Source organism: Peromyscus maniculatus, chromosome 16 (genome assembly GCF_049852395.1).
Source record: "Peromyscus maniculatus bairdii isolate BWxNUB_F1_BW_parent chromosome 16, HU_Pman_BW_mat_3.1, whole genome shotgun sequence".
Taxonomy (NCBI): Eukaryota; Metazoa; Chordata; class Mammalia; order Rodentia; family Cricetidae; genus Peromyscus; species Peromyscus maniculatus.
In genome coordinates, this window is record NC_134867.1 from 37,441,216 (window position 1) to 37,467,986 (window position 26,771).

Genomic DNA, 26,771 nt, shown 5'->3' on the forward strand with positions numbered 1-26,771 from the left:
GCGGTGGAGGCGCCGCTCCGCTCCGGGGCCGTTAGGAGCCTCGCTCCGCCGCCCGCAGCACCGCAGCACGGCTCCCGCCGCCCCGAGGGGTCCCGAGGGCGCACTCGGCCCGCCCGGTGCGGCCGTTCAAACCGGCCAGGGTGCGTGGCCAGCGTTCAGTCTGGCCCCGCCGCGACCGCCCGACGGACACACGCCTCTGCTGCGCCCGCCGAGCCCGCCCGCCCTCGCTGAGTAAGGCCGGGGAGAGCCCCCCGCCGCCCCCGCCACCACTTCCCGGGTTCAGGACCAGGGCCCGATGGCTGTGAGCTGGGTTCTTTTGTATACACCGATGGGTTCTGGTTTACAAAAACACCACCACCACCATGAAAGCCGATCTGCGCTACGCTGCTCCCCGGCGATCAGCTGGAAATCGGCGCAGCGCAGGGTTAGCAAACTCTTCTTCCCCCTGGGCGAGCCACAAGGAAAAATGCAGCCGGGGCTCCCAGCGCCCCCGGGGCCACTTCCGCCGAGCCCAGCCCTTGGGCTGAAGGGCCTGCCCGGCAGCCACAGGAAGCAGGAAGGCGAGCCCGAGCTTAGCGGCTGGGGCGGGCGGGGAGGACGGGCGGGCGGGGAGAGAGGACGGACGGGCGGGCGGGGAGAGAGGACGGACGGGCGGGCGGGCGGGCGGACGGGCGGGGAGGGAGGGAGGAAGCAGCGAGCGCCGGAAGTGGGCGGCTAGCGAGGATCCCCGGAGCGCCCGGGCCTGGGCGGCGCTCTAGCCCGCCGCGCGCCGTCTCGGTGCCCGCCCGCCTCTCGTCTATTTATTGTCGCGGGGGAAGCGGCGGCCGCCCTGTACCCGGAACAACAAAAGCCCGCAAGACCGGAGCCCGAGCCCCGGGGGCTCCTAGCAACGGGCCGGGGCGGGAGTTCCATGGAGACTGGGGAGCGGGTCCGCCTCATCCTCATCCTCTTCCTCCAGCTTTTCCTCCGCGTCCGACGCAACCGGCAGCAGCGCTGCCGCCGCGTCCTCTGCGACCGCCCCGTCTTCCCACGGTAACCCCCCACCCCCCCACCTCCCACCCCCGTCGGCGGTCCTTGGTGGGGGTAGGGATGGGGATCGGGGATTGGGGGTGCGGGGGGAGGGTGGTGGTGGTGGTGGGGAGGCGGGCCCCCGGGGGGCAGCCCGAGACCGGGGGGCCGTCTGCCTGCCGGGCTGCGGTGGTGGGCTGCGCGGGGATGGGGGGGACCCGAGCCCGGGGAGCGTGGCCGCGGGGCCACCGGCTAGTGGAGAGGACCCGGTCGGGCGGCTTGGGCATCCCAGTGTAAAGGATAACGGGGTGGGGGTGGGGCGCCCCTGCTTCACCGGGGGAAGACCGGCAGGGATGGTCCCCGGTCGTGGAGCCCGGCTCCTTCCCAACCCCCCGGGGGGGAAAAGGGGGCCATGCCACTCAGCGAGGGGTCCGCTGCTTCTCGGAAAAACTTGCAGCGGCGGCGGCGGCGGCCCCCCGTGCAGGGGCGCGAAGGCTCCCCCAAATAGCGGCGCGGCCGCCTCTTGCTTCTGGCACTTGCCCGGAGGAGCCCCGCTTTATAATAATAGTCATAGCCGAATTAGGCTTCGCGGGGTGGGGGGTGGGTGGGGGGACGGATCTGGAAGGCGGGAAGAGAAAATGAATCGGGAATAGGTTTTGAGCAGGGATGAGAGGTGGTGGTGGTGTTGGTGGTGGTGATGGTGGCGGGGGATAATCGCTTCATAACCGCCAGCCAGGACGGGTCCTAGAAGTAAATAAAATAGGAAATGACTGAAAGAGAAAAAAAACCCTCCTTGTGCCGAGCTGCGCATCTGCAGGCGCTGCCAGTGTGCACATTGCACCCAAGAGTCAAGCCGCAGCCAGTCCACATCTGTGAGCTCTGTGACTTGCATCTGTCACCTGCGGTTCCAGAGCCACCCTGGCAGTGACTAGTGTGAACTTGTGTGTTTCTGTTTAAAGAGAGTGCCTTAGAATTGTGACTTGTGTGTGAAACCGTAACAGATGCCCTGGGGTAATTGAAAAAGGGAAAAATGTAAGAAGGGCATTTAGTCTTCCGGCCATAATTTGCAGTCTCTTTCCAAGTTTGAGAAAATAGCAGTCCATTCAAATCAAGAAGTGACTTTAAGCGCTGTCAGGTTGAAAGAATTATTTAGGGTTTGGATATGCCCGATTAAATATTCATCGGTTTGTGCTCTTCAGCTTTGCCTCGCAAACTATTTGTTTTATGCTTTGCTCAACCATATTATGTTGAGTGTCGTGGCACATGCCTATGATCCCAGCATTTGGGAGGCTGAGGCAGGAGGATTTGAGTTCAAGGCCCACTTGGGGTACATAATAATAAGTTCCAGGTCTTCCTGATATATATATATATATATATATATATATATATATATATATATATATATATATATATATCTGTCTCAGAAAACAAAAGTGAATTTTCCATCAGTAAGTGAGTTTCTCTGTGGTACAGGAAAGGTCATGCTCTACAGTCAAAACATTTTTGTGGTCAGTAGGAACAAAGGCCTTCATACAAAATTGAAGATTAATGATGAAAACAACACTGATAATCATAAAGGCAGTATGTCAACCATGGGTTCAGTTTGTCCCTTGCTAAGCCTGGCTTCTCCTAAGCAGAAGGATGTCATCATGACGCCCGGCCCTCTCCTATACTCTGTGCTCCCAAAATGAGTACCAGAAGCTGTAATGATCTGCTGCTGTGTGCTTTCTCGAACAAGAACCAGACAGGGTATCCTTTTTTCAGTCATATGTTTTCATTTTAAGCTTCTAGCCAGGACTTTTGGGTCCAGGGTTGTTAGCCGAAGTACTTCCAGGTTTACAAGGGAAGAACAGTTTTCCTTTTTAAAAGGATTGGAAATTTGAACATTGGAAAACAAATTAGGTTTTAAAACTCAGTATTTTCGAAGCCGTGGTGAGACTGCTACCCATTTTTTATATGGCTGTTCTGTGGAGGCTGTTTGGAGATCACCCCACTGGAGGCTGTGGTCCTGAGCCCCGAGGTACGCCCTCCACCTCAGAGCTACCTTTAAACCGTTGTACTGTACAGCTGGGCCGTTTGCTGAGACCTCTGTCTCCTCCGGTCCCTGAATGCAGGTCAATTCTAGCTTCTTCCTTTCATTAGTTCAGGTTCTGCTTTCTGTGGTATTAACCCTAGCACTCATGTTCTTACTTTCTCTGTTTACTTGTGTCCTGATCGAAACTGATTTTTTTTTATACTTTTTGTATTTTTTTCTGCCTCTTGTGGAGTTTTTAGCACATGCCCTGGGCTTGTGTATGTTTTTCATTAATGGTACTTTGTTGCATTTTCATATGAATCCTTTTATTTGGAGAACTGGAGTGGGCATGTCAGAAGTTCTATATTCTTTTAGAATAACTGTTAGCTGTAAACCCATTCCAATTCAAAAGACTATTGGAATCATGTGAAAATATTTGAGCTCTTTATCATGAAAGGTGTTTAAGAAGCACGTGTGGCACTACTGTTATTATAGACAGTCACATTTTTTGAAGATAAAAAGGTATTGCAGACATTATTGTGTTAGTGAACCTAAGATTTTGTAGTTCTTAGTCTAAAGTTATATTTAACACCATCTTTTCTTACCATTTTGCATCTGAATATCTGACTAAAACTACATTTTGCAATTTTGAGGGAAGTGCATAAGTAATTTCCACACATTTTTCTTCAGGTGGGAAATAGTATCATGAAAAATTTTTGTAGGTATATCTATGAGTAGAGCATGCAGAATTTGCTATAAAGTACAACAGATCATGGAACATAACAGTATTTTAGAACATGGCATTTCTCATCAGAAATGCGACATTCTTTAAAAGTTAGCCAATTCTGTATAATATAGTTGAGTGGGCATGAGCACATTTTAAACAAAGGAGGCCACTGAGTAACCTGGTGACTGATTTCTTTCTGTTGCATCATCAACCATGTGATGAAATTATTACTATGAAAAATAAAATTTCAATTGACTTTGAAAGAGTTTAGAGTAGAAAGTTTTCATCATGTCTCCAAATTAAAGCTTTGAGTGTCATGAGATTTTTAGCTGACATTTGAACTATAAAATTTTACTGAAATTTCTATCCATTTTATTTCCCCTCTTTTTTTGACTGGTGCCACTTGAAGAGTGTGTGTGTGTGTGTGTGTGTAGATGACAGAGAATTGACAAGCATGGGTCACAAGCATAGCTGATGCACGTTTGGATTTGAGATGTTGTATTACATACCTATTGGTTCTGTAATTGTTGGTGTATAGATGTCATCCTGCCTCATATAACGAAGCTTCTAGAGCGTCAGCACCGAGTCGTCATCATATTGTGTATTCGTATCCTCTATGTGTATTTTGGAGATTAATTTGTTTACTAGGTGGAGATCACGTTTATTTTTATTGCACTTAGGGCTTTCCAGGAGGAGGAGAACCTCTTTTTGTAGTGCCAAGGTTGGGACCCAGAGAAGAGCCTTTCTGAAACCTAACTTTTTGTCTGTGTAACATTCCAACTTCTCTGTGTAGTGGTTCGAGTTATAAGCACCCAGAACATCAGAGACAGGATTAGGGCTTTGTTTTAACCAATCCAAGCAATTGAAAGAATGACCGATCACCACAGCTTGAGTGATAGATGCGGGGTTGTTTGTATCTTAGGAGTGCCACTGTGGGACATTACTAGGAGTTGAGACAGACCTGGGGTCTTCCAGGACATCTCAACAAATGTGATTTTTGTATTATGGTGCATTATGTCTTGTCTTTAGAAAGGGACATAGAGAATGTGTTGCTTTTATATTTGTGAAGATTCCAGAAGTATGTCACTAGTCGGTTCACAATGGAAATTCTGCTCACTTGGTTTTATTATTTGTGATTAATGATAACACAGAAGATAATTTGTCTAAATGGCTGGGTTTGTGCAAGGAAACATGTTACCAGGGATCTTATGAAATGTTTAAAAATTACATCAAAGTGTTTTCTTGGGCAGTTTAGATCTCTCTTCACATGAAGTCAATGAAACTTTAAGATTTCATGCAGTACGAAAGTTTGGCTCTAGCTTATTTCAACCATCTCGTATTCACTCATGACAAAGAATGCTGAGGCCTAGGCTGGTGGCCAGTGGGGGAAGCACTTGGCTTGCACATGTGAGGAATCCACACGAAGTCAGGTGAGGTAGTGTGGCTACAAGTCTTGTGGTCCTGTGGCTAGAACAGTTGCAGAGACTGAAGACTAGTAGGCTAGTTAGCCCGGCATAAGCAGCAGTGAATCCAAAGAGAACCTGTCTTAACTAGGTAGAAGGTGGGGACCCATATTTGCGGTTGGCCTCTGATCTCCATGCTGTGGCACATGCATGTCCAAACTCAGGCACACACAGGCATGAGCCCATTTGTGTACACACACAAGATAGAAGTTAGATGGTGTGTTGAGGAAGCATTTGCTCATGACTTGTGAGTGACAGTACTAATGGTGCCTAGCAAGAAAGACAGCTTCGTGTATAGATGGGCCTGGATAAGGGTAAGTTTTCCTCACTAGGTGAAGACTTGCAGCCTCTTAGAAGTAAAACATTAAGTAGTTTCTGTGGGGTTAGCCTTCCTTCTGCTCTAAGTTTGAAGCTCTTAGTTGTAAGGTAGTAATTTGATCAGGATTGGTTCCATTTTCTTGGTGTTAGAGTTGCTATGACATTTAAAAGTATGGACTATGCCTACCTAGCAGCTGCCCGCGTTCACCATCATGGTTCTGCTTTTTGTTAGTGCTATGGCGTCATTTTGACAAGTGTCTTTCACCTCCCAAAGCCCCAGTTCCCTTGTCTGCAATGTGGAGTTAATGTCTGTGCTACTGAAAGGGTTGCTGTGAGGTTTAAGTGGAAGGACTAAGAAGGCATTTGAGCAGGTGCTGTGAGCATTGGTGCTACAGAGTGTGTTCACGGGAACCATCAGATCGCTGATTCCTTTCTTTTGTTCCCAGACTGTCTGCTACATTATTGAAGGTCCTTTTGCTCCCAGGCTGTTGAACTCATCTCTGCCGTTAGCTTTTAGTGTGCGTGTGGTGGGGTACTTCTTGAAATCTGTAATTGTCACACAGGCATCTGGTTATCACTTATGGCAGACCCACAGAGCATGGTCTGGTTCTGGGTTACAGCTGTGGAAGTGTGTTTCCCTGTGGACCCGACTGCTTCGCTCCACAGTACTTCCAAATAAAAGAAATAGCCCCATTGATTCATTAGCGGAATTAGTCTTCTTTAGAAGACCTTCCTTTTTACTTGTGTACTAACTGATGGTAAACTGAAGTTTGTTAGAGCCCATATCAGTCATTTGAGTTTTCCTCGTCACTATAACTGTTGTACAGTAAATAGTTTTCTTAGACTTTTAGAAGTGGCTGAAGCTGTTGGTCTGTGCCAGTGATTACAGAGGCTTTAGAACTGAAAACTTTTTTTTTTGATAGTAAGGCTCAAACCAGACATTGTGGCTACCTAATCAGGGAAATAATTTGATAATTATAGTTAATTGTCAAGATAGCTAACTAAGTTAAGTCCAGGTCTTGTAGTTTAATTGAACGTTGGAAACCACCCAAAAAAGAAGTTAGCCTGGCCTGGTGGAGCAGGCTTGTAATATCAGTACCCAGAAGACTGAGACAGGCGATCACGGAGTTCTAGACCAGCCAGAGCAAGACCCTGTATCAAAAAGAAAATTTTTGCTTAAACAAAATGGATTTCAGACTTCTGTCTTCTATTTTGTCTAATATTTAAGTCCTGTTTTTTTCAAAGTAATATTTTTATAAAATACTAATATACCATCATTAGACTACATTAGCTGAGGATTCAACTCAGTGGTAGTTATTGCCTAACATTTGTGAGGCCCTGAGTTTAATTCTCAGGTCTCGGTCTCTGTCTCTCTCTTTCTGTCTCTGTCTCTCTCTTTCTGTCTCTGTCTCTCTCTGTCTCTGTCTCTCTCTCTGTCTCTGTCTCTCTCTCACACACACACACACACACACACACACACACACACACGCACACACACACCAATAAGCAAGGTGTGTAATGTTTTAAATACATAGGGGTGAAGTTCCATAACTCCCTTTTCCATGTTTCAGCTGCATTTTACACATGAGATTAGCAAGTATGTTTGTATTCAGAGATAAGACTTTGTTCTCCTGATTAAAGAAAGTGAAGTCAGTTTGATCCTGTTGATTTAGTTGAGCAACTAGATTAGTCAGAATCCATCCTGTGTTGATCAAATTGTGTTAACCCTGTTTTCACAGCCACATGGATGGATCCCAGATATATTAGGGGGCAGGGGAGTGAGGAGAAATGATTGGCTTTTGTGCCAAAACACAACAACAAAACCCTATATAGGTTTATAGCTCCTTTAACTTCAAATACTCTGAGGATAGTGTCGGAATACTTTTGAGAATGCAAGTCCTGAGCCTGGCTTGGTAGCTCATCCAGTGCAGTGGAGGTAGAGGCTGGCCAGAGCTACATATTGATGTCCTGTCTCAAAAAGAAAGGAAGGCTGAGTGGTGTGAGAGACTGAATGAATGCCTTACTCTTTATGTCATGTTGCTCTTTACAGCAAAACTTGCTGGTTTGGAGATAGTTCTGACACACTGCTAAGTGTTTCTCAGGGTTCTTTGCACCATACTGTTTGAGGACCAGATGTTGTTGTACAGATACGAGGCTATAAAGCTAATCTAGAACAACGGGGTGCAGATAGGAAGATGGGTTATGGTTTGTCTGAACCTCAGCTAACTCACAGTGAACCTGAAGCTTTTGTGGAACAAGCTTTTGTGAGGCCCTGAGTTTCATCCTCACCCCTCCCGTTTGATTTGCCTGACTCTTTTCTGGAGCCCCAGGACCTTTCTCACTGTCCTGCTTTTGGCTGCTGTGTGTCTTGTACATCTCCTTACCCATATCTTCAGGCAGCCTGGGGAAGTAGTCCTGAGCAGCCTTTCATTGATCGTGGGTTGGCCACATCCTGGGATCTCTGCTGTTCTTGCTTAGGGAGGACATGGAAGTCCAGCCATGCTAAAGAAGGTAGTCATCAATTTATAGATCTGCAGCAGATGTGGTGTGCTACTCTGGAAGGTTCTCTGTTCTGTGGTCTTGTCGAGGTACAAGGAAAATGATGTATGGCATAGCATATTAAAAAATTGGATAAGCCAGACATGATGACTCATACTTGTAATCCCAGCACTTGGGAGGTAGGTGGAGGCAGGGGGATTAGGAGTATAAGGTCATCCTTAGCTGCATAGTGAGTTGGAGTCCCTACATCAGAACATGTGCTCAACTACAATAACAACAACAAAAAATAAAAATAAAAAGTCCACATGAATAATTCTCACATCTTCTCAGCAGCATATTGCTAATATGAGTTCTACTATGACAACTTAAAGCTTGTCAGTAATTTAAAAACTCACTGCTGTGCAGACCTACTTGGGCAGTTTCATACCTATCTAATGAAGGTGTGGTTACTGATGAACCACATATATGATGGTGGTTTCATTGTAATGGAAATGAAAATTTCCTGTCACCTAGTATGCTGACTGTATCTTTTCTATTTAGGTTTGCTTAGATACACAAATAGTCACCATCCTGTTACTATTGCCTCTAGGATGCAAGGCAGGAATCACACTGCACACATGTGTAGGCCTCGGAATGGTAGGCTGTACCACACAGCCTGGGTATATCCCAGACATATCTCTGAGAAGCAGCGAGTATTTAGCTGTGTGTGTGTTAAAAATGTGCACATTCGTTTTAGCTTTTGGGTTTTTCACTTGTTAAAATTAGAAGAGCTTCAGATGTCTGAAACCAGTGTGTCTTTGTTTGTCTTGAGGTTGAGGTTGGATCTTGGGTTGTATCCCTGACTGGCCTTGAACTGGTGATCCTCTGGCTCCCCCATTTCTGAGATCACACTTGAGGGCCACCATGTCTAGCCGTGAAACTATATTAGTTTGTCTAAATAGAGAAATGACCATTATCTATGAAGTGAATAGTATCCTGAAAGAGCCTTGACAGGTTAATCATTCTGTGGTGACCAGTTTTTATGGAATAGCTTTAAGAGATGCATCATGAGGATCCTTGTGTGAAATAAAGAAGGGAGTAATTGGGGGGGGGCAGATGTAAAAAGTACTATGTATAAATGAGAATACATACCTCTTGGTTTACCATTTGTTTTAAATAAGTCTAAATCTTAATTTCTGTGATACTTATTGCCACCTTGAATAAAATCTGTTCTTTCCACTTGCCCCTAGTCCCACAATTATTTGATTTGTCCCAAAAGTATTCAACCAAGTTGCTGATCCAAGAGTTAAAGACATTTAAATTGAGTATTTCTCAAGAGATCTGGAATCTGCAATCTAGTAGAGAGAACATAGACAGATCCCTTCCTTTGCTGATGTCTTCCAGTTCCATGGGCTGGCTCCTTAAGATCTCCTTTAAGACTCCTGTCTCGTTTCTCCAGATAGTTGAAATTACTTCCGTCCATCATTCCTCCTAAACTAGCTCCCCTTATCTTGTTTATTTCCTAGGCCACACCTTCTGATTGTTTTCATTGCTGGCCTGTTTGTGGTCTGCTTTACCACTAGACTATAATGGCTAAGAGTTCCTCCCCTGATCCTTTTTTTCTGAGTTGTATCCCCACAGGGTTTAGTTGACGTTAGTTATATACTAAATGTGCAGTTGGAGTAAGACTTTGTTAGTTGAAGAAATGGGGACAGGCAGAAAGTGATCTGCCATTACAAGCAGTATGCTATAAATTAGAGGCTGGAAGGGTGTGTTTTAAGTAGATTCTGTTATAAAAGGAAAATTGGAGGTGGGAAGCACACAGCATTCCAAGCCAAGTAGATTAGATCCTATTTTGTTTGTCTAAGAGAGGCAAGGGATTTTTTTTTTTAGTAGGAATGTGGCAGAGTTAGGAAGATAATTCTGGTAGTTATCTGGTAGATGGACTAGATTTTGGAGATTGCAAACAGAGAAGAGTTCTAGTGGGAGGCTTTTGCCATAATGGTGTGCAAGAAATCCCGAAATAAAGTGGTTGCTTTGGACACAGAAAAGAAGCTAGATATTATTAAGTTATCTGAGCATAAGAGAAAAACGGTACCTCAAGGAGGGCTCTGAAGTTTCATGGGGTATGGGTTTCATCCAGGGTCTCGCTCTAGCCTAGACTAACCTGTAACTCTGTCTGTAGCTAGAGTTAGCCTTAAACTAATGACAGTCCTCCTGCCTCAGCCTCCACAGTGCTGGGATAACATACATGAGTGAACATGTCTGAGATTCTGACAGTTTCAACTGAGATGAGTGAATGTTGGCTGGTGACTTTGTGTATTAACACTAGAAGAAGCAAAGTCAAGTGTTTCTGATGGGATTGGTAAGTTTTGTTTGGGTGATTTGGTTCAGTTTAATAGATATACCTAGTAGGTAGTTGGAAATGTGAAATCAAGTCTCTGATAGATCACGATTGACCAAGGAGCCAGCCATAAAGTTCATAGATAGCAGCTGAAGCCCAGAAAGCCACAGGAGGACTATGACTTAGGACATATTTTTTAAAACATGAAGAAAACAACCACCTCTTCAAGCACACAGAGGGTTTGTCTTTATCCAGTTTTAAGGTATCCCCAACTGCTGCAATTTTAATTTAACTTCTCAAGGGCTACCTTAGACTTGAAGAAGGACATCTGATTTAAGGAGTAGACAGAGCTAGAGAAAGACAGAGTCTCACTCTGAAACCCACGGTGACCTGGAACCCACCTTGTAGTGGCCTTAACTCCAGGCAGCCCTCCTGTTCTGCCTCTGGTTACTGGAATTACAGGCATGAGCCGCCTCACCCCCCAATCCCTTCTCTGTTTAACGACAGTCTGTAGTCAATGAAAATAGGGACACATGGAAGACCCGCTCAAGAGGACCTTAAAACGAATGATCATCTTAAGCTTAACTTTCAAATGTAATGCCTGAACCTGTAGTACATAGAGTTTTCTGGCTTCAGTAGGAATCTAAATCAAATTTAGCAGAATTATTTTACAATATGTGTACCTGATCAGTCTTTGGTGGTCCTGCCCACTTTCCCACATACCTGCTTCTCAACCAACCATTTGTCCCAATCCAGACTCCCAAAGTCAGTAGTCACCATGCGTTTTGATTTAAAATAGTTTTATCAAGGCTAGAAGTATTTTTTAATTTATGGCTAAATCTAGGTTCCCCCATACTAATTTTGTTGATCTGCTACATCAAATTGTATGCTTTATTTTGCTTTTAAATTTGAAGATACGTGAAGTGTTTTTGTGTCCCAAAGCTTGAAAACGATAATGAGTCACCAGAAACCCTTTCCATTTTTGAACATTTCTCTGCTCATGGAAGAGGAAGAAAGGAGATAACAATAGTAACAGCAAGAATACCTAAATCAAAGCTTACCATGTGCAAGTGCGGTGCTAAGTGTTTCCCATGTGTGCCCCAGCACTCTGGCAGGTTGTGGCCTGTGTTTACACACGAGGGCACCAAGGCACCTGCTTCAGAACCTTTCCCCCAGTCGAAAGGATCATAAAAGATTGCTTTCACTCAGTAATTTGCTGAGCTCTTGCACGCCTGTGTGTGCGTGAGAGAACAATTAAACTCTACACATTCTATTGAATGTGTTTAGTGCCTTGGGAACCGTGCCAAGGCCAGGATACAGAAGAAGAATTAGACGGTGCTTCTGAGCAGCCTCTGTCTCTCAAGAAGAATCAAACGGGACAGATTTCACTGGAGAGATTGCACAGAATGGAAATGTCTGTAACCGAGCGGTGCACAATAGCATGGTAATGGAATTCAGAATAAGGACACTCTGGCTTTGTTCTGAGTGGCAGACTTCTCAATTACATTTTTTTTTTCCAATTTTACTCATAATGATTTTAATTACTTTCTACATTAGAGTTTCTAGATTTTCATTTCCAATCCAGACCAAGACCCTGCTTGAAAGGTAGATGCTTTGCTGATGATTTATTCTGTATCTCCTTGGATGTCTCACAACTTTTGGGAGTTCAGAATGTCCCTCTCCTGGGCAGTCAGTCCTTCCCTTCAGTGTCAGTAAATGATAAGCTTAGCCAGAGACCTGAAGTCACTCTCTGTTTTACCGTTTCTCATCCCTGTATCTATCACGAAGCATTTACCTGGTCCCTTGAACTTTTCCTTGTCACCTAGTACTACTGGGGTCCACTCTTCCCTGGACCACTGATCAGGTTTCCTCACCAAGCTCATCTTCTAGTCCTCCCATTACAGAGTGGTAATGATTTACTTCTTAGATGTAAATGCATGACCTTCCCACCCCAACCTTCCAGCTCACCACCGCAGCTGGGGCAGATAGAATCCTTCACGTGGCAAGGGTGACAATTTGACCTGTCCTTGCCTTTCCTCTTTTCTCCCTTTAAGTCTCCCACTCTCCATGCTGGCTCGCCCTTCAGGTCTAAACTTATTAGTACAATGAACTGTTTCAGCAGAAGGAATACATTAAGTAGGCTGATATTTATAGATGAGCCTTATGAATAAGGAAAATGAACCAACGATATAAAACAGTTAACTTCGTTGGGCGGTGGTGGCACACGCCTTTAATCCCAGCACTCGGGAGGCAGAGGCAGGTGGATCTCTGAGTTTGAGGCCAGCCTGGACTACAGAGCGAGTTCCAGGAAAGGCGCCAAAATTATACAGAGAAACCCTGTCTTGAAAAACCAAAAAAAGTTCAAAGACCTGTAAGTGATTAATAGTATTTAAAGAGTTTACTCTTATTAATACTCAGGAAATACTCAACTAATTCAGTGTTGCTATTTTTTTGTATCTCAAATTGTAAAAGATTTGTTATCATTTTTTGCTTTATTTTGTATGCATATATGTCTGTACATCACACATGTTGCCTGTAGCCTACCGAGGTCAAAAGAGGGTGTCAGATCTCCTCGGACTGGAGTTACAGACAGTTGTGACCCACCATGTGAATGTGGGAGGAACAGAAGCCAGTGCTCTTAACACTGAGCCATCTCTAGCCCTTGTCAAAGGGCTTTTCTTGTCAAAAGATTTTTACAAAATCCCTTCATGACTTTATAAGGTAGCACTTGTATATGATCACAGTCTTGTTTAATATGCTCAGATAAATATATGAATCCAATAGCCTAGAAAAACTTAACCGTGATTATGATATGGGTTTCTTTTATTCTCCTTTTGAGTATTTCAAATACAATCAGAAATGACATGTTTCTTTAAAAATCACATTGCAGTGGGTGGTGACATGTGCTTTTAATCCCATCACTTTGGAGACAGAGGCAGGTGAGTCTCTTGAGTTTGAGGCCAGCCTGGTGTACTAAATAAGTTTCAGGCAGTCAGGGCTATACAGTGAGACTCTGTCTCTAAAAGAGGTGAAAATGTATACATACATATAGAGAGTTGCGGACAGACAGACACACAGACTAACAGTGTCTCAGTTTCCTTTTCTGTTGCTGGGACAGAATACCCTGAAAGCAACTTAAGGGAGACAAGATTTATTTTGGTTCACAAGTCACGGCTGCAGGAGTTTAAGGCAGCTGGTCATATCACATCCATAGTCCAAGAAGCTCGGCTTCTTTTCTGTCTAAGGAGTCCAGGGTCCAGCCTGGGAATGTTGCTGCCACAGAGGCTGGATCTTCCCACCTCGATTAACCCAATTAAGGTAATTCCTTAAAGCATGCCCAGAGGCTCATCTCCTGGGTGATGCTAGTACCATCCAGTTGACAATTGAGATTAACTATCACAGTTTATTTAAAATACTAAGGAATATATGTAAAATCAATTTTGTCTGTGCATAATAAGGAACTGGTATATCTTTATGTTTGAACCCCCAAATTTAAATTTGTATTTAATAAAATGTGGATGGCTTCTGGTCTCCTGTGGTTCAGCATACCAAGGTACAAAAACTGGATTCTGTAGAAAGCATATTCAGAGTTGGAATCTCCTTTCCCTGGCTAGCAGTGGTTCTGGTAAAATTCACTCCTGGGGTGCAGGGCAGTGGCAGCAAGCCACAGTCCCCAGGCAGCTGCGCAGCCTGGAGGGGAACCTTCTAGTAGTGCTCTCATTCAGAACAGGAACAGCGTTTAAATCTCTCCTACTGCCTTTTAGACACCATTGCCTAGAGATAGTGACTTCTTTTCATGTTGCTTTGTGTGTGTTTTCAATAGATAGTTGCCAACAATCAGAGATTATTCCTAATAATAGTCTTCGTAGCTCTCTGTAAAGTTTTGTCTTATTCAATTGTCCTTCGTTTATATTTATTTATCTCGGTGTGTATGCCCACATGTCCACATCAAGTGTGTGGAGGTCAGACAGAAGACAACTTGCTGGAGTTCTTTTCTTCCACCATGTGGGTCCCAGGAATGGAACTCAGGTTGTCCGACTTGGTAGCAGTGAGAGCCTTTACGTATGGAGCCTTCTGTATCTTGCTGGCCTTCTCTGTAGAGTAGATTTAAAAAACAAACCCAAAACCATGATAATCATTGTGAAGCAAGTTATTTACATGAATGCCATCTGTTTTCCAGTCTTCGGGCTATTTGTTTGTGAGGCAGGTCTCACTTTGTGTGGCCTAGGCTGGTCTTGACTCTGCAGTGATCTCCTCCTTGTCTTCCAGGTGCTGGGTTTACAGGTATTAGGGTCTATAGTCAGAATAAGTAGTACAGTTAGTAGGTAGAGGTGTGCATAGCGAACGTTAATTTTGTTGACTTTAATGTAATGAGCTGTGTTTGCTTCAGCATTTACTCAGGGTTTCATATAATATCGGTGCCATATCCTTTCCTGTGGCTTTCTGTGAGTCCAGGCATACTATAAATTCTTTTCTTGCATACTTGTATAAAAAATGATAATTGTAACTCCGAGGACTGATGTCAGATGCATAAGTTCTGGAGACAAGCACAGGAATGTCTTCATGAGAGAATGGCACCTCCAAAGAAGCTTTTAAAGGTTTCCAGTTCTCCTCTGCAGCTGTGCTGTGCCCCACACTGATCTGCCTTTTTCCCTCTGCTGCCCCTTGAACGGGAAGGTGGTCTAAAGGGAGTGCAGGAAGTTTAACCTGGAGATAATGTATCGAAAAGGACAGCAGTTCTAGAATTAAAATGGAATTGACTGTATAATTCCTGAATTTGCCTGCATTGTGTGTCTTCATCTTCTCCCATGAGACACTCATCTTTGAATAGATTGTGCAGATTTGTGTGGCTAGATTTCAGACATTGAAAGCCACCTGGACCCCAAGAAATCTGTTACTGAGTTTTGATATGGAAGGATTCTTGTATTTTCAAGTTGATGAGGTAGATGACATTCTCTCCTGAATACTTGTGTAAAGCTCTGTTGGGGATGTCCAAGTTATTACTCCATTATCTCACCTAACAACAGTCACAGTCGTTCCCTACTATCACTCACGCCCATTAGATCTGCAGCGATCTTTGAAGCTACCCTTTAAATCCTTTATATTGGTTTGTTCAACCAGAGTCCAGTCAACGACCTTTTTACACGGATTCTTTTTGTTACTTTTAATTTTTAAAATGGACTTTGTGTTTTTCAGTGTTAAATATTTTAGGGTGTACCTTAGTGGATTGGCCAAGGAATCATCAGACTTTTTTAGGGGCCTATAGTAAATAGCTTAGGCCTACGAGTCTTGCTCAGAACCATTCACCTGTGCTCTTGTCATTATGGAAACATGAGCATGGCTGAGTTCAGTAAAACTTTTACTAACCAGGTACTGGCCCATGACTGGTGTGTTGACCCCCGCCTAACCTGTAAGGATCTGGTTCTTTCCATCTGTTGCTTTAATGGCTCTCGAGTTTTCTGTCAACTCATTCAGAAATGTTCCGTTGCCATAATTTGCTGGAAATGCATCCACAACTTTGGTGCATGATACTTGCTGTGTTCTTGATAACGGCACTTGACCCTCCCTTCGCCATACTTAGGATATCACCAGTTTGCAAAAGAGGAACTGAAGACTTGGAGAAAGCTGGCGACCAACCGACCAGTGTCACAGCAAATGCAGGCAGCATGGCCAAGCCCTCCTCTGCAGTTGACGCTGCTTCTCAGAGGGGAAAGAACATTCTTTTCCCGAGAGGCAAAATACGATTTTTTTCTCTTGTTCTCGGGGGAGTGTGGACTGTTGGGTAGTGTGATGGAATCAGGAAGTACAATGGCTGTTTTCCCATCTACAACTCGGGAGCTTTATAGAGAATTGGATGTTGGTTTGGAACTGTTAGTTTGTCTGACTTAGAAAAGAGGGATCTCTTGGGAGCAAATGAGTGGGCCTGTGTGGCCGTGTAACTTGGTCTGTCACCAGTCTTGCCCTGCTTTGGCACTTCTCAAATGATGGATGCTAATTTTGTGGTCAGCCTTTGAGGCTGCTCTAACATCCACAGCTGCAACACCAGTCTCTTAGGGTAGCACCATTCTTTTGTTGTGTAGAAGCAGATTTCTTTCATTGTACTTTTTTGGTCCTCCATGGGAGGTTAAGGTTACTTTTGCTTTGTTTCTATGACAGTGTTTATTGTGGCCTCTCCGGTTAACTCTCATGTGGAAAGTGTGGTGTGGTTGCTGTTGATGAAGTTTGTCGTCAGAGCCGGGAGGTGGCAGTGTTTGCCAGGCGATCCAAGGTTGCAATTGCTGAAGTAACTGCAGTGAATACCAACCACCAGGCTAGAGAGCCAGAGACCGAAATATAAGTGCTGTGTTGTCCATGCAGTCACTGCCCAGGCGGAGGCTGTCAGCTTCCACTGTGTAGAGTGCTGGGAACTCGGCATTGCAGGAAAACAGGGCAGCTGGGACGTTCAACACTTTACTTGGAGATATTTGACAGATCAAACTCAGACTAGGTTTTTACTTGAAAAATGAGACAAAACACATCAGGCAGTGAGTATGCAAGTTGTTGATACTTAAAATAGAAATAACTATTATTTAACTGTAATCCTAGTATGTATTTGTTGATTTAAAAATTCAGATTCAGTTGGTACATTACAAGTTCAAGTTCATCCTCAGGTACATAGAGTTTGAGGCCAACCTAGGCTACATGAAAGCCTGGCCAAAAAACAAAATCCAGATTCTACTGAAATGGAGGAAGAAAAAGTCGCTGTAATGTGCTAATTCTCTGAATAGAGAAGTTAACATTTTGACATATATACACACACACACACACACACACACACACACACGTATATTTAAATTTATAAACCAAAATAAACTATCGGGACCTATACTAGTTAAATGTATGTGTGTACAGGTGCCAACAGAGACCAGAGCTGTAGGATCCCCTGGAGCTGGAGTTAGAAATGTTTGTGAGCTTCCTGATACTGAATTCATACTCTGGAAGAGCAGCGAGTGCTCTTAACCACTGAGCCATCTCTACACAACTTTATACGCTAACAAACAACACGAACCTCCATGGAGCTTTTGTATTTTATACTATTCATCAAAGTGTACGTTGGGCCTGTAGAGGTGGCTCAGTGACGAAGTGTACTTGCTGCCCTTGCAGAGGACCTGTGTTCAGATGCCAGCACCCATATGGTTGGTACATAGAATTACCATCTGTAATTCCAGGTCCAAGGAATTTGATGGCTCTTCTGACCTTTGAGGGCTCCTCCAAATATGTGGCACACATAGATATAAGATTTAAATACATAAACAATAAAAGAATATTTCATAGTATGTGTGATGCTCTTTTTTTTTTTTCAAGACAGGGTTTCTCTATGTAATAGCCCTGGCTGTCCTGGAACTCGCTCTGTAGACCAGGCTGGCCTTAAATTTATAGAGATCTGCGTGCCTCTGCCTTACTAGTGCTGGGATTAAAGGCGTATGTCACCACCACCCGGCTTGAGTGATTCTCTATTTAACCAGTCCCTTTTAGATGGGGACAGTTTCTGTGTATAATCTTGTTTAGTCTTTGCTTGGCCCAGTCACTGCTGGTTGACAGCAGTTCCACAAGTGCTCACATATTCTAAATCTTGATGACTCCGAATACATAATTCATCCAAGAAGAACAGTAACAAAATTATAAGTGTTATTAGAATTGACAGGAACTGAAAACATACACCCAATAAAGCGACACTGAACCACCAGGTTATAATGGCCTTCGAAGTTTATACAAAAAGAGGAAAAAGGAATTCATGCTTAAGTATTTTCCAGTGTAAGAATTTAGGAAATGAGTTGAGCAAATCTAGGAGATGAAATAAGCATGGGCCAAAAAAAAAAAAAATCCAGAGAGGATCAACTCAACCACAATAAAGACCTGTCAGCAAGGTGTGAGGACAGAAAAGCACAGGAGAGTGACTCCAGATTTAAAGTGGGTGAGCGGTGCTGTGGCTGAGGCTTGTATGGACCAGTAAGAAACCAGGAAAAATTCTGTGCCCTGGAAATTAAAAAGTAAGAAGATACAGAAATTTTAATTTAGCATAGCTACAGAAGACGTCAGTTATCCCAAAACACTTACTAATGATACTGAATTAATTTTCAAAAAATCTCAAGCAAATTACAAGTTCAAATATTTTGAAAATAAGCTTTTTTATATTGTTTTCCAGAGAATTTTAAGCAATAAGAAACTACCCTAATTTTTCTGAGACAGGCATAATCTTGATACTCAACTTAGATAGGACAGTACAAAAAAAGTGTGTGTGTATATACATATACACATATATAAATATATACATATATGTGTATATGTATATATGTTATCATTATAGCCATTAAAATCCTACTTACAAATGAGGATACATTAACCCTAAGTGAAGGATTAAAGGGAGCTCAGATGTACACATGGAACAGAAAATGAAAGATTAAAGGCCAAGAGTATAAGAAAAAATAGTGAAATTAAGGTATGGTTGGTACATAGAATTGAAATCTGTATGGTTGTATATAGGTGTTATAAGTTTTTACTTAATTTTCTGAGACAGGGTCATACTAGTCATACCTCAAACTTGGGGCCATCCTCCTGCCCTAGCCTCCTAAGTGCAGGGATTACCAGCAGGCACCACTGTCAGTCACATAATTGGATCCTTATGTAAAATGCTAGTTTTTTTTTTTTTTTTGTATTGTGCCTGCAAGGCCTCAGGAATGACTGGACATTGGGACCATGAGGTCTAGCCCTTGAGTGCAGTGTGCTTGGAGTCTGACTATAGCGCACCTGGAACATAGGGGCAGGTTCTTACATGGAAGAGTTACTCACTTTAAAGGATTGAAAGTTATTTAAAGATAATGTTTATCTATTGTGGCATTTTTAGTGGTAAGAGGAAACATGATTTGATTCTTGTAATATTGGTAAAATTTCTTTCATTTTAGTTTTAAGAATATTTGTGAAAAACAAATTAGCAGAACACTTAAGGTCAATGACTTTATTTTGTTTTATTTCCCAGGATGTGATCTTCGTGGTGGGAAACTAAGTTTTTAAACTACCCCAATGGATGCAGACAGTGATGTTGCATTGGACATTTTAATTACAAATGTAGTCTGTGTTTTTAGAACAAGATGCCATTTGAACTTACGGAAGATTGCTTTGGAGGGAGCAAATGTAATTTATAAGCGTGATGTTGGAGTAAGTATCTGAATCTCTGGATATGTGCTCTCTAGCCTAATCTGACAGTGCTGTGAATGAGAGTGTGTACGGAGAATTTGTGAGCACCTTGCTCTGTGCTGCTTGTAATTGATGCAACAGGGAGCCCTGTAGAAGTGCCTTCTCATCCAGTAGCGGGTACTGGGGGTAGCCATTCACTCTGAGTCTTAGTGGCTTTATACCCTAATTGAATGTTTATTGTGTGTAAATCTTCCTGTTCCTTTTTAGTTAGCTAAGATATATTTTTAATAATAAATTGCTTAAAATGTGATTCATATCCTAACCTAGATTTAAGAGTTTGTTTATATTTTGTGAAACCTATTACATTTGGGCCAGGCAGTGATGGCACACGCCTTTTATCCCATCACTCAGGAGGCAGAGGCAGGCGAATCTCTGAGTTTGAGGCTAGCCTGGTCGATAGATCGAGTTCCAGGATAGCCAGAGATACACAGAAAAACACTGTCTTGAACCCCCCACCCCTTGCAAAAAAAAAAAAAACCCATTACATTTGAAAGTGTTCAGTGTTGTCTTAGTGATTTGGTGTCAGCTTTATAAATGACCATGGGTACGCATTTGGCTTTGATAAAATACATGTTGAAAAATGCAGCTAATAAACATTAGAAATGTGAGAAATGCAAAATAAAACTACATCAAGATTACTGGTGTTTTAGTTACTTTTCTATTGTTGTTAGATACCATGACCAAGGCAATTTATAGAAGAGTCTATTGGGAGCTTACAGTTTCAGGGGTTTTAAGATCCTCCTGATGGGAAGGTAGGCAAGCAAGCCCGGGGCCGGAGCAGTGGCTAAGAGCTCACCTCTTGATCCATAAGCCTGGGGCAGAGTCGGGAGTCAGGGAGAGACTGACACTGGGAGTAGCATGGGCTTTTAAACTTCAAAGCCGGCCGACCCCCATGACACACCTCCTCCAACAAGGCTACATCTCCTAATCCTTCCCAAACAGTTCCACCAACTGAAGATCAAGTATTCAAACATATGAGCCTATGGGCCATTCTCATTCAAACCATCACAGCTGGCAAGGATGTGGACGGAAAAGGTCGGGGAGAAGGGAGACCTTACAGACTGCTGAACTGAAAATTCAGCATCTATGGAAATAGCTAGGTCACAGAATCAGGGTAGGTGTCCATACGCATCTGAAAGGATAAAGAAAATGTGGCATAAATATACAATGAGTATGTCATTTCTTGGGAAAAGGATGCAATGAAAGTCAGCATGTTAAGTGAAATAAGCTAGACTCAGAAAAACAAATATCACATACTTTCTCTAATTTGTGGATCCTAGATTTTCAAATAGATAAACCATTCAAGTTAATATATATAACATACACATATGACACAGCAGAAGGAAGACTGGAAAAAGAAAGACTATTTGAAGTGGGAGCAGGGAAAAAGGAAAGAACATGGATGGTGAATATGAGGAGAGTCCATGATGCACTTATTAATTAAAGCAATGGCCTTATAAACACCAGCACTCTACAATGACTGTACACAACTTTTGAAATGGAGGGTTAGGAGCTGGCTTAATGGGTAAATCCCTTGATGTGTTAGGATGCTCAGACCCATGTGGTGCTAGATGCGGTCGTGCGAGTGTGCTGTTCTGTGCAGAGAAGGGAGGCAGAGGTGAGGTCCCTGCAAGGGCATGGGCCAGACTCAGTGGAAAGCAGGGACAAAGACATGCCGCGGTGTACGCCTGCACACACACGACACACCATGGTGTACGCCTGCACACACGTACACATGAACAGTCATACCATCGATACAACAAATGATTTTTGAGTTAGGATTGTATCTGAAGGCTCATTTATATTCTAAAAGCTAAATGCCAGTGTACCCTAAGTAAATTATCTCAAGTTCTTAGAACTAGAAACTAAGAATGAACTAAATTCAGCTAAAAAAAAAAATCTCATTGGTGGCCAACTAAGATTTTGAAATGTGTTAGTAGTATCTTCCTTTAACAAAGAACACAGGGGGTCAGGTGCCAAACCCCATGTCTGTGTGGGGACTATAGACTGTAGGATCGCGCATCGTTGGCCAACTTGGGTTCCCTGATAAGGCCCCCACTCAGGAAAGCAAAGCAAAGCAAGAATTTGAATTGACAGTCTTGAGGTGGGAGAATAATAAATGTAGAGTAATTTCATTTCTCTGTTTTTTAATTGTGAAAACTCACAGCATGTTTTAGTTTCACCCTCTTGATCTTTGTAGATTGAAGTCTTCCTCAGATTGAATTATGTTTTAGTTTCACCCTCTTGATCTTTGCAGATTGAAGTCTTCCTCAGATTGAATTGTGTTTTAGTTTGCTAATGTGCATATGGTCAGGCAAGGGGAGAACTCTGCAGGGAGAGATGTGTGCACACCGTCTTCTTAGGCCTGTTTACACACTTGTAACTCAGTCTTCAGACTTTATGTTTAGTATGAACTCGACTTAAAGATGGTGACTTGATGAACAGTTATTTCAGCCTTGCATGAGCTTGGCGTCACATATGGACATTACATGGGCACGTAGGACAGAACAGTCTGAGGATGGATGCTTATTAGATGATTCTTTTTTTCCAGAAAGTATTAATGAAGCTTAGGAAACCTAGGATTACAGCTACAATTTGGTCCTCAGGAAAAATTATTTGCACTGGAGCAACAAGGTGAGTGCCGCCTGGGTAAGCTTTCTCCTTTGCTTGGCTCTCCACGGGGAGGACGTTTGCCAGGACCGACAGTCAGGTACAGTCGATGATGCTTTCAGTATAGAGTGCATCGTCCGTGCCACTAATCATCTTTTTCTACTCCATCTCCAGTGAAGAAGAAGCTAAATTTGGTGCCAGACGTTTAGCCCGTAGTCTGCAGAAACTCGGTTTTCAGGTAACATTTTCCAAAAATATGCATACTGTTCAAAGATTTAATTCTATAAAGTTAAAAAGTTTAATAGACTAAACAGATCTCAAGAATTTGGTAGCTAAGTGTGTAGGGATTTGGAAAAGATCCTGGTTTTTCCCTAAATTGCTTTCCCATGGAGACTTGTTTTCTTGCAGGGTAATGCTCTTTAAACTCCAGTTGAAGTTTCTTTCCCTAGCATAAGCTTACCAGTGTCGAGAGAAACCTCTACTATTTAAAAGCAGCTTTTGACTGGCTCATCACAAGGATCACTGCCATCTACCTGAGCCCACAGAAATGCCTTTGCATTGAATTTAAGAGCCCAGTCTTCACTCTGTGAATTGAATTCTCTGACAGCTTTTCCATTCTGACTTTTGAACTCCTTTCCTATTCTTGCTCTTTTCTGTTTTAAATAATCCATTTTCAATATTGAGTTATACCTAAAATTTAAAAGATGACATACATAGTTTCAATTATATAATCATTTTAAAAAGGTGTTATTGAGGGTTTTTAATTAGTACAGATTACCTTCATAAGCACTTTTTTGTATGTTTCAAAATAATTTATGGAATTTTACCTCTCTCCCATAGGTAATTTTTACAGATTTTAAGGTTGTGAATGTTTTGGCAGTTTGTAACATGCCCTTTGAAATCCGTTTGCCAGAATTCACCAAGAACAATAGACCTCATGCCAGGTAGGTCTTTGGGGACTCAAGACAACATGCAAACGTTGAAGCTGCCATTCAGAGTAAACAACAAAACGTGGTTGTGTTTTTGTACAGCTATGAACCTGAACTTCATCCTGCTGTGTGCTATCGGATAAAGTCTCTAAGAGCTACATTACAGATATTTTCAACAGGAAGTATCACAGTGACAGGTAATGTATGACAGAGCCACAATGGCTCCGGATTGAATGATTCATTGATGAGAACAGTGTCTAGTGGGCAGTCTCTGCACTTGCGAGGCAGAGGTGGAAAAACAAAGTCAGAACAGTGTCTAACTTGTCTCCTATAATCACTTCCTTTAACCTTCATAGGAAGTCAGTCCCCTGACTCTAGGCACTGGAGGTTAGTTTTCCTACCTTTGTATTACTTACATGTGATCTGTACTGTGCTTGTCTTGTGTCTGCCTGCCTTTCTCGTCGTCTTAATGAGGCTCATTCTCAGTGTCCCAAGTGATTGTATTTACTTCACATACTCTCATTGTTTCACCTAGAATATTCCACTATAATCTTATATATACATATATATAACATGATATAGTGCATTTAAATTACCTAGGAAAAACTATTTTATGAGCTCTGGTGATAAGCAAAATATTCCGATATAACTGATTCCTGTCTGTTATGTTCTCCATGTGTTTCATTATCTCTTGAACCTTTTAGGTAGTTGGAAGGGGTGCCTTCGATAGGCAGGCCTGTCCAGGGAGGCATTAGCTTGCAGGCCGATTTTGAAGTGCACTGTGATGATAAATTATACTTGGACGTTGCTTAGGAGTCAGGCCCCCAAAACAAAACTGAGCTAAGATAGATTCCTAGTCTTCTTGAATTTTGCTGCTTCGATTCTTGAGAAAATGAAGAGTTAACAAATCAGCTGCAGTTTAACTGATGCCGTGTGTTTTCCCATCTTCCTGGGGCCTTTCAAAGCCAATTGCTGGGCTCCTGCCTGAATCCTAAAAATGGGGCAGTGAGGAACAGTTCCATTGTTCTCTTTCAAATGCTTCTGAACTTCTGAACCTAGGTTTCTGAAAGGTCTCAATGTATAGTTAGGTCTCTGTTAAGTTTAGGATAACCCAGTGTAAACCTAAAGAAATGTGAATTTGCTGGGGGTGGTAGCTGACACCTTTAATCCCAGCACTCAGGCAGGCAGATCTTTGTGAGGCTAGCCTGGTCTACATAGTTCCAGGCTAGCCAGGGCTACAGTGTGAGTGAGACTCTTGACTTAACATGCCCCACCCCCAGAGTATATTTACTGAACTGACAAATAAGACATCGTAACAGATTTAAGAAAAATAACCTGGCTAATTACTATGCCTTGTGTTTGTGATCATTCCTTTTAAATGTTTAATTATTGACCTGATTAAGTATTATGCCATGTATCCATACATCTGGAATGTCCTGTGAAATGGATAGTTCCTGAGAGCACTGTAACTGGGTTTTCATGACTTCAAGAGGTGATTATATACTAGTGAAACAAGTTTTGTTCACTAGTTAAGAAACCATTTTTCCTTTTTAGTGTTTCCTTTGCCTACTTAAATGATCCAGGGTCCGTGAGTTAATTCCTAAATAATGAATTACTCCATAGCATCGCTTCATCACCTGATGCTTCCCCCAGAACTCTGCCAGCCACCTCAGTGCTAATGTGTGAGGCTAGAGACTTAGGCCCTAGAATCTAAGAGCCAGTGTTTAGGTAACACCCTTGCATCCCTTGGCTGGGCCCCTCCTGGCCTGGGACCCTCCGTTGAGTCTGGACTGATGACAGTGGCCCAAAGGACGGTGAGTGTCCAGTCGGTTTGTCCTTCCTTCCTGCACTGGTGCAGTGCCGTCTGTCCCCTCGGTGGCAGAGCAGTTTTTTCATGCCAGTGCCCCAAAACTCAAGCACCTAACTTGTGTTTTAACTGTCTAGAAAGCCCCTTCTCTGGGTTCGTGCTGGGATTATGGACATCCAGGATTGTGTAAGTGCGGTATTTTGAACAGTGGCCCGAGCTTCTAAACCAGGGCCAAGTGTGTTGACCCTGGGAAGTCAGTGTCCCCAGCTGCCCCTCTTGTGGGCCCCTCTCAACCTCTCCCCGTTCTGTTGGTTACAGGGCCCAATGTAAAGGCTGTGGCCACTGCTGTGGAACAGGTCTACCCATTTGTGTTTGAAAGCAGGAAGGAAATTTTATAACTCACACTTGGTTGAGCGGTTAGTGTCTAACTGAGCACCTTGAAACCTGCTGCACATTGGACTCAAACCTCGAGGAAAACTGGACCAACAGTGACTGAGGAAATAGACTCGTTCGTACTCACGGCTACAGTGTAAGCTCCAGGCCCTTTGGATTTTACTTCAAACTTTGCTGTAATATAAAAAGGAAGTTTACAAGACATGACGTTGCTGCTCTTACAAAAGGACGTTCTATTTATTTTCGCAGTAATTCTCATGTCCTCACAGGCAGAGCTGTCAGTGTGCACTACCTTAAGAAAATTGTTTTATTGTTGTCCTTATTTTTCCAGTTGGAGCTAATGGGTTTTATTTGTGAATAGTCTTTTACATTTTTGTATGCTGAATATGGGCACCAAAGAACCTGTAAAAGTTATCTTTTTAAATTGAATGTGCACAAATAAAAGTTTGGAAAAGATCTCTCTTCATATCCATTCTGTAACTTTTATTGACCATTTTCTCTTTTAAACAAACTGTATTCATGATTTTTTAAAATCTATGCAGGCTTAGACTTTGACTGAAGTATGTGGGTTTTTTGAAGTGTGTCTGTATATATAAATATGTGTGTATGCTACATGTATATAGTATCTTTTCATGCTCTGTTACCAAATACCAATTAGAATTTTTCCTTGAAGATTGGAAATAAAAAACATGTATATAAGCTCTAGGTAACTAGGGTAGAACTCCACAGGTAAACAGTAATGTTCTGTGTTACTAATTTAATATGGTAGAAAATGGTAAAGGCCTTTTAAAAGCGAAGGAATTGCAGTTTTACAGAGGCCATTTCCTCTCGATGGGTATAGGAAGGAGGCTGTGCTAGGCTGTACCTCGTATTACCTTTGTGACTCTGCAGAGACTCGCTGGAGATGGAGGAGCAGTGGAGGTTCTTACTGATCTTAGGCTGGTGCTCAAGGCTGACCCACAAGTCTTGTCGGAAGTTGACACCACTGTGTTTTAACAAGAACAAGCCCACACGCTGTGTCTGTGCCACTGTGTGGTTAGAGCTCGGCTCGAAGCAGAAAGCCATGGGCAAGCTCATCTCTGCCCTCCCTTTGTCTTAGCAAGTGGAGGTGAAGGATGACTGGATATGTGAGCGCTGATTGAAAGGTTAGACTATTTGTAGGAAACATGGCCCTCAGCAGTGTGGGCTCTGGATGGAAAGGCAGGATCAGACAGGTGTTAGTGTAAGCAGTAGTGGGTTTACCTACAAGGGAGCTAGGTGGAGTCAAAAATTAGATCCCACAGAAACCCAACTATTTCCCATGAAACTCTGAATTATTAATATAGTTCGAAATATTTGCAAAAGCTTGCAGCATCTAAACCTCTGTGCTTAGTACGTTTTCTACATAGTATAACCTCTTACAAGGCTAGCTTAAGCACCGCACTGAACAGTACATAGGATTCTATA

The 26,771-nt window shown here is 43.0% G+C and overlaps 1 protein-coding gene across 3 annotated transcripts; it reads left to right on the forward strand.

Moving 5' to 3' along the window:
• Nucleotides 1-25,781, forward strand: Tbpl1 (TATA-box binding protein like 1). 3 transcript variants are annotated; one of them, XM_006980095.4, is made up of 7 exons: nucleotides 1-231; nucleotides 19,369-19,547; nucleotides 22,138-22,220; nucleotides 22,371-22,434; nucleotides 23,037-23,140; nucleotides 23,228-23,322; nucleotides 25,251-25,781. In XM_006980095.4, exons 2-7 carry the CDS (start codon nucleotides 19,413-19,415, stop codon nucleotides 25,328-25,330), a joined length of 561 nt encoding a protein of 186 aa, XP_006980157.1. In that variant the 5' UTR covers nucleotides 1-231; nucleotides 19,369-19,412; the 3' UTR covers nucleotides 25,331-25,781. The 3 variants fall into 3 exon arrangements, with proteins under 3 accessions (XP_006980157.1, XP_006980158.1, XP_076408753.1); XM_006980096.4 differs by lacking the exon at nucleotides 1-231 and adding an exon at nucleotides 666-1,032; XM_076552638.1 differs by lacking the exon at nucleotides 1-231 and adding an exon at nucleotides 10,240-10,373.
• The last annotated feature ends 990 nt before the right edge of the window (nucleotides 25,782-26,771 follow it).

What these genes read in the sequence shown, in the direction of transcription:
- Tbpl1 (XM_006980095.4), top strand. Translation starts at nt 19,413, where the DNA reads ATGGATGCAGACAGTGATGTTGCATTGGACATTTTAATTACAAATGTA. An exon ending in ATTTGCACTGGAGCAACAAG is followed by an intron (nt 22,221 to 22,370) that starts GTGAGTGCCGCC and finishes CTCCATCTCCAG; the next exon opens with TGAAGAAGAAGCTAAATTTG. An exon ending in AACAATAGACCTCATGCCAG is followed by an intron (nt 23,141 to 23,227) that starts GTAGGTCTTTGG and finishes GTTTTTGTACAG; the next exon opens with CTATGAACCTGAACTTCATC.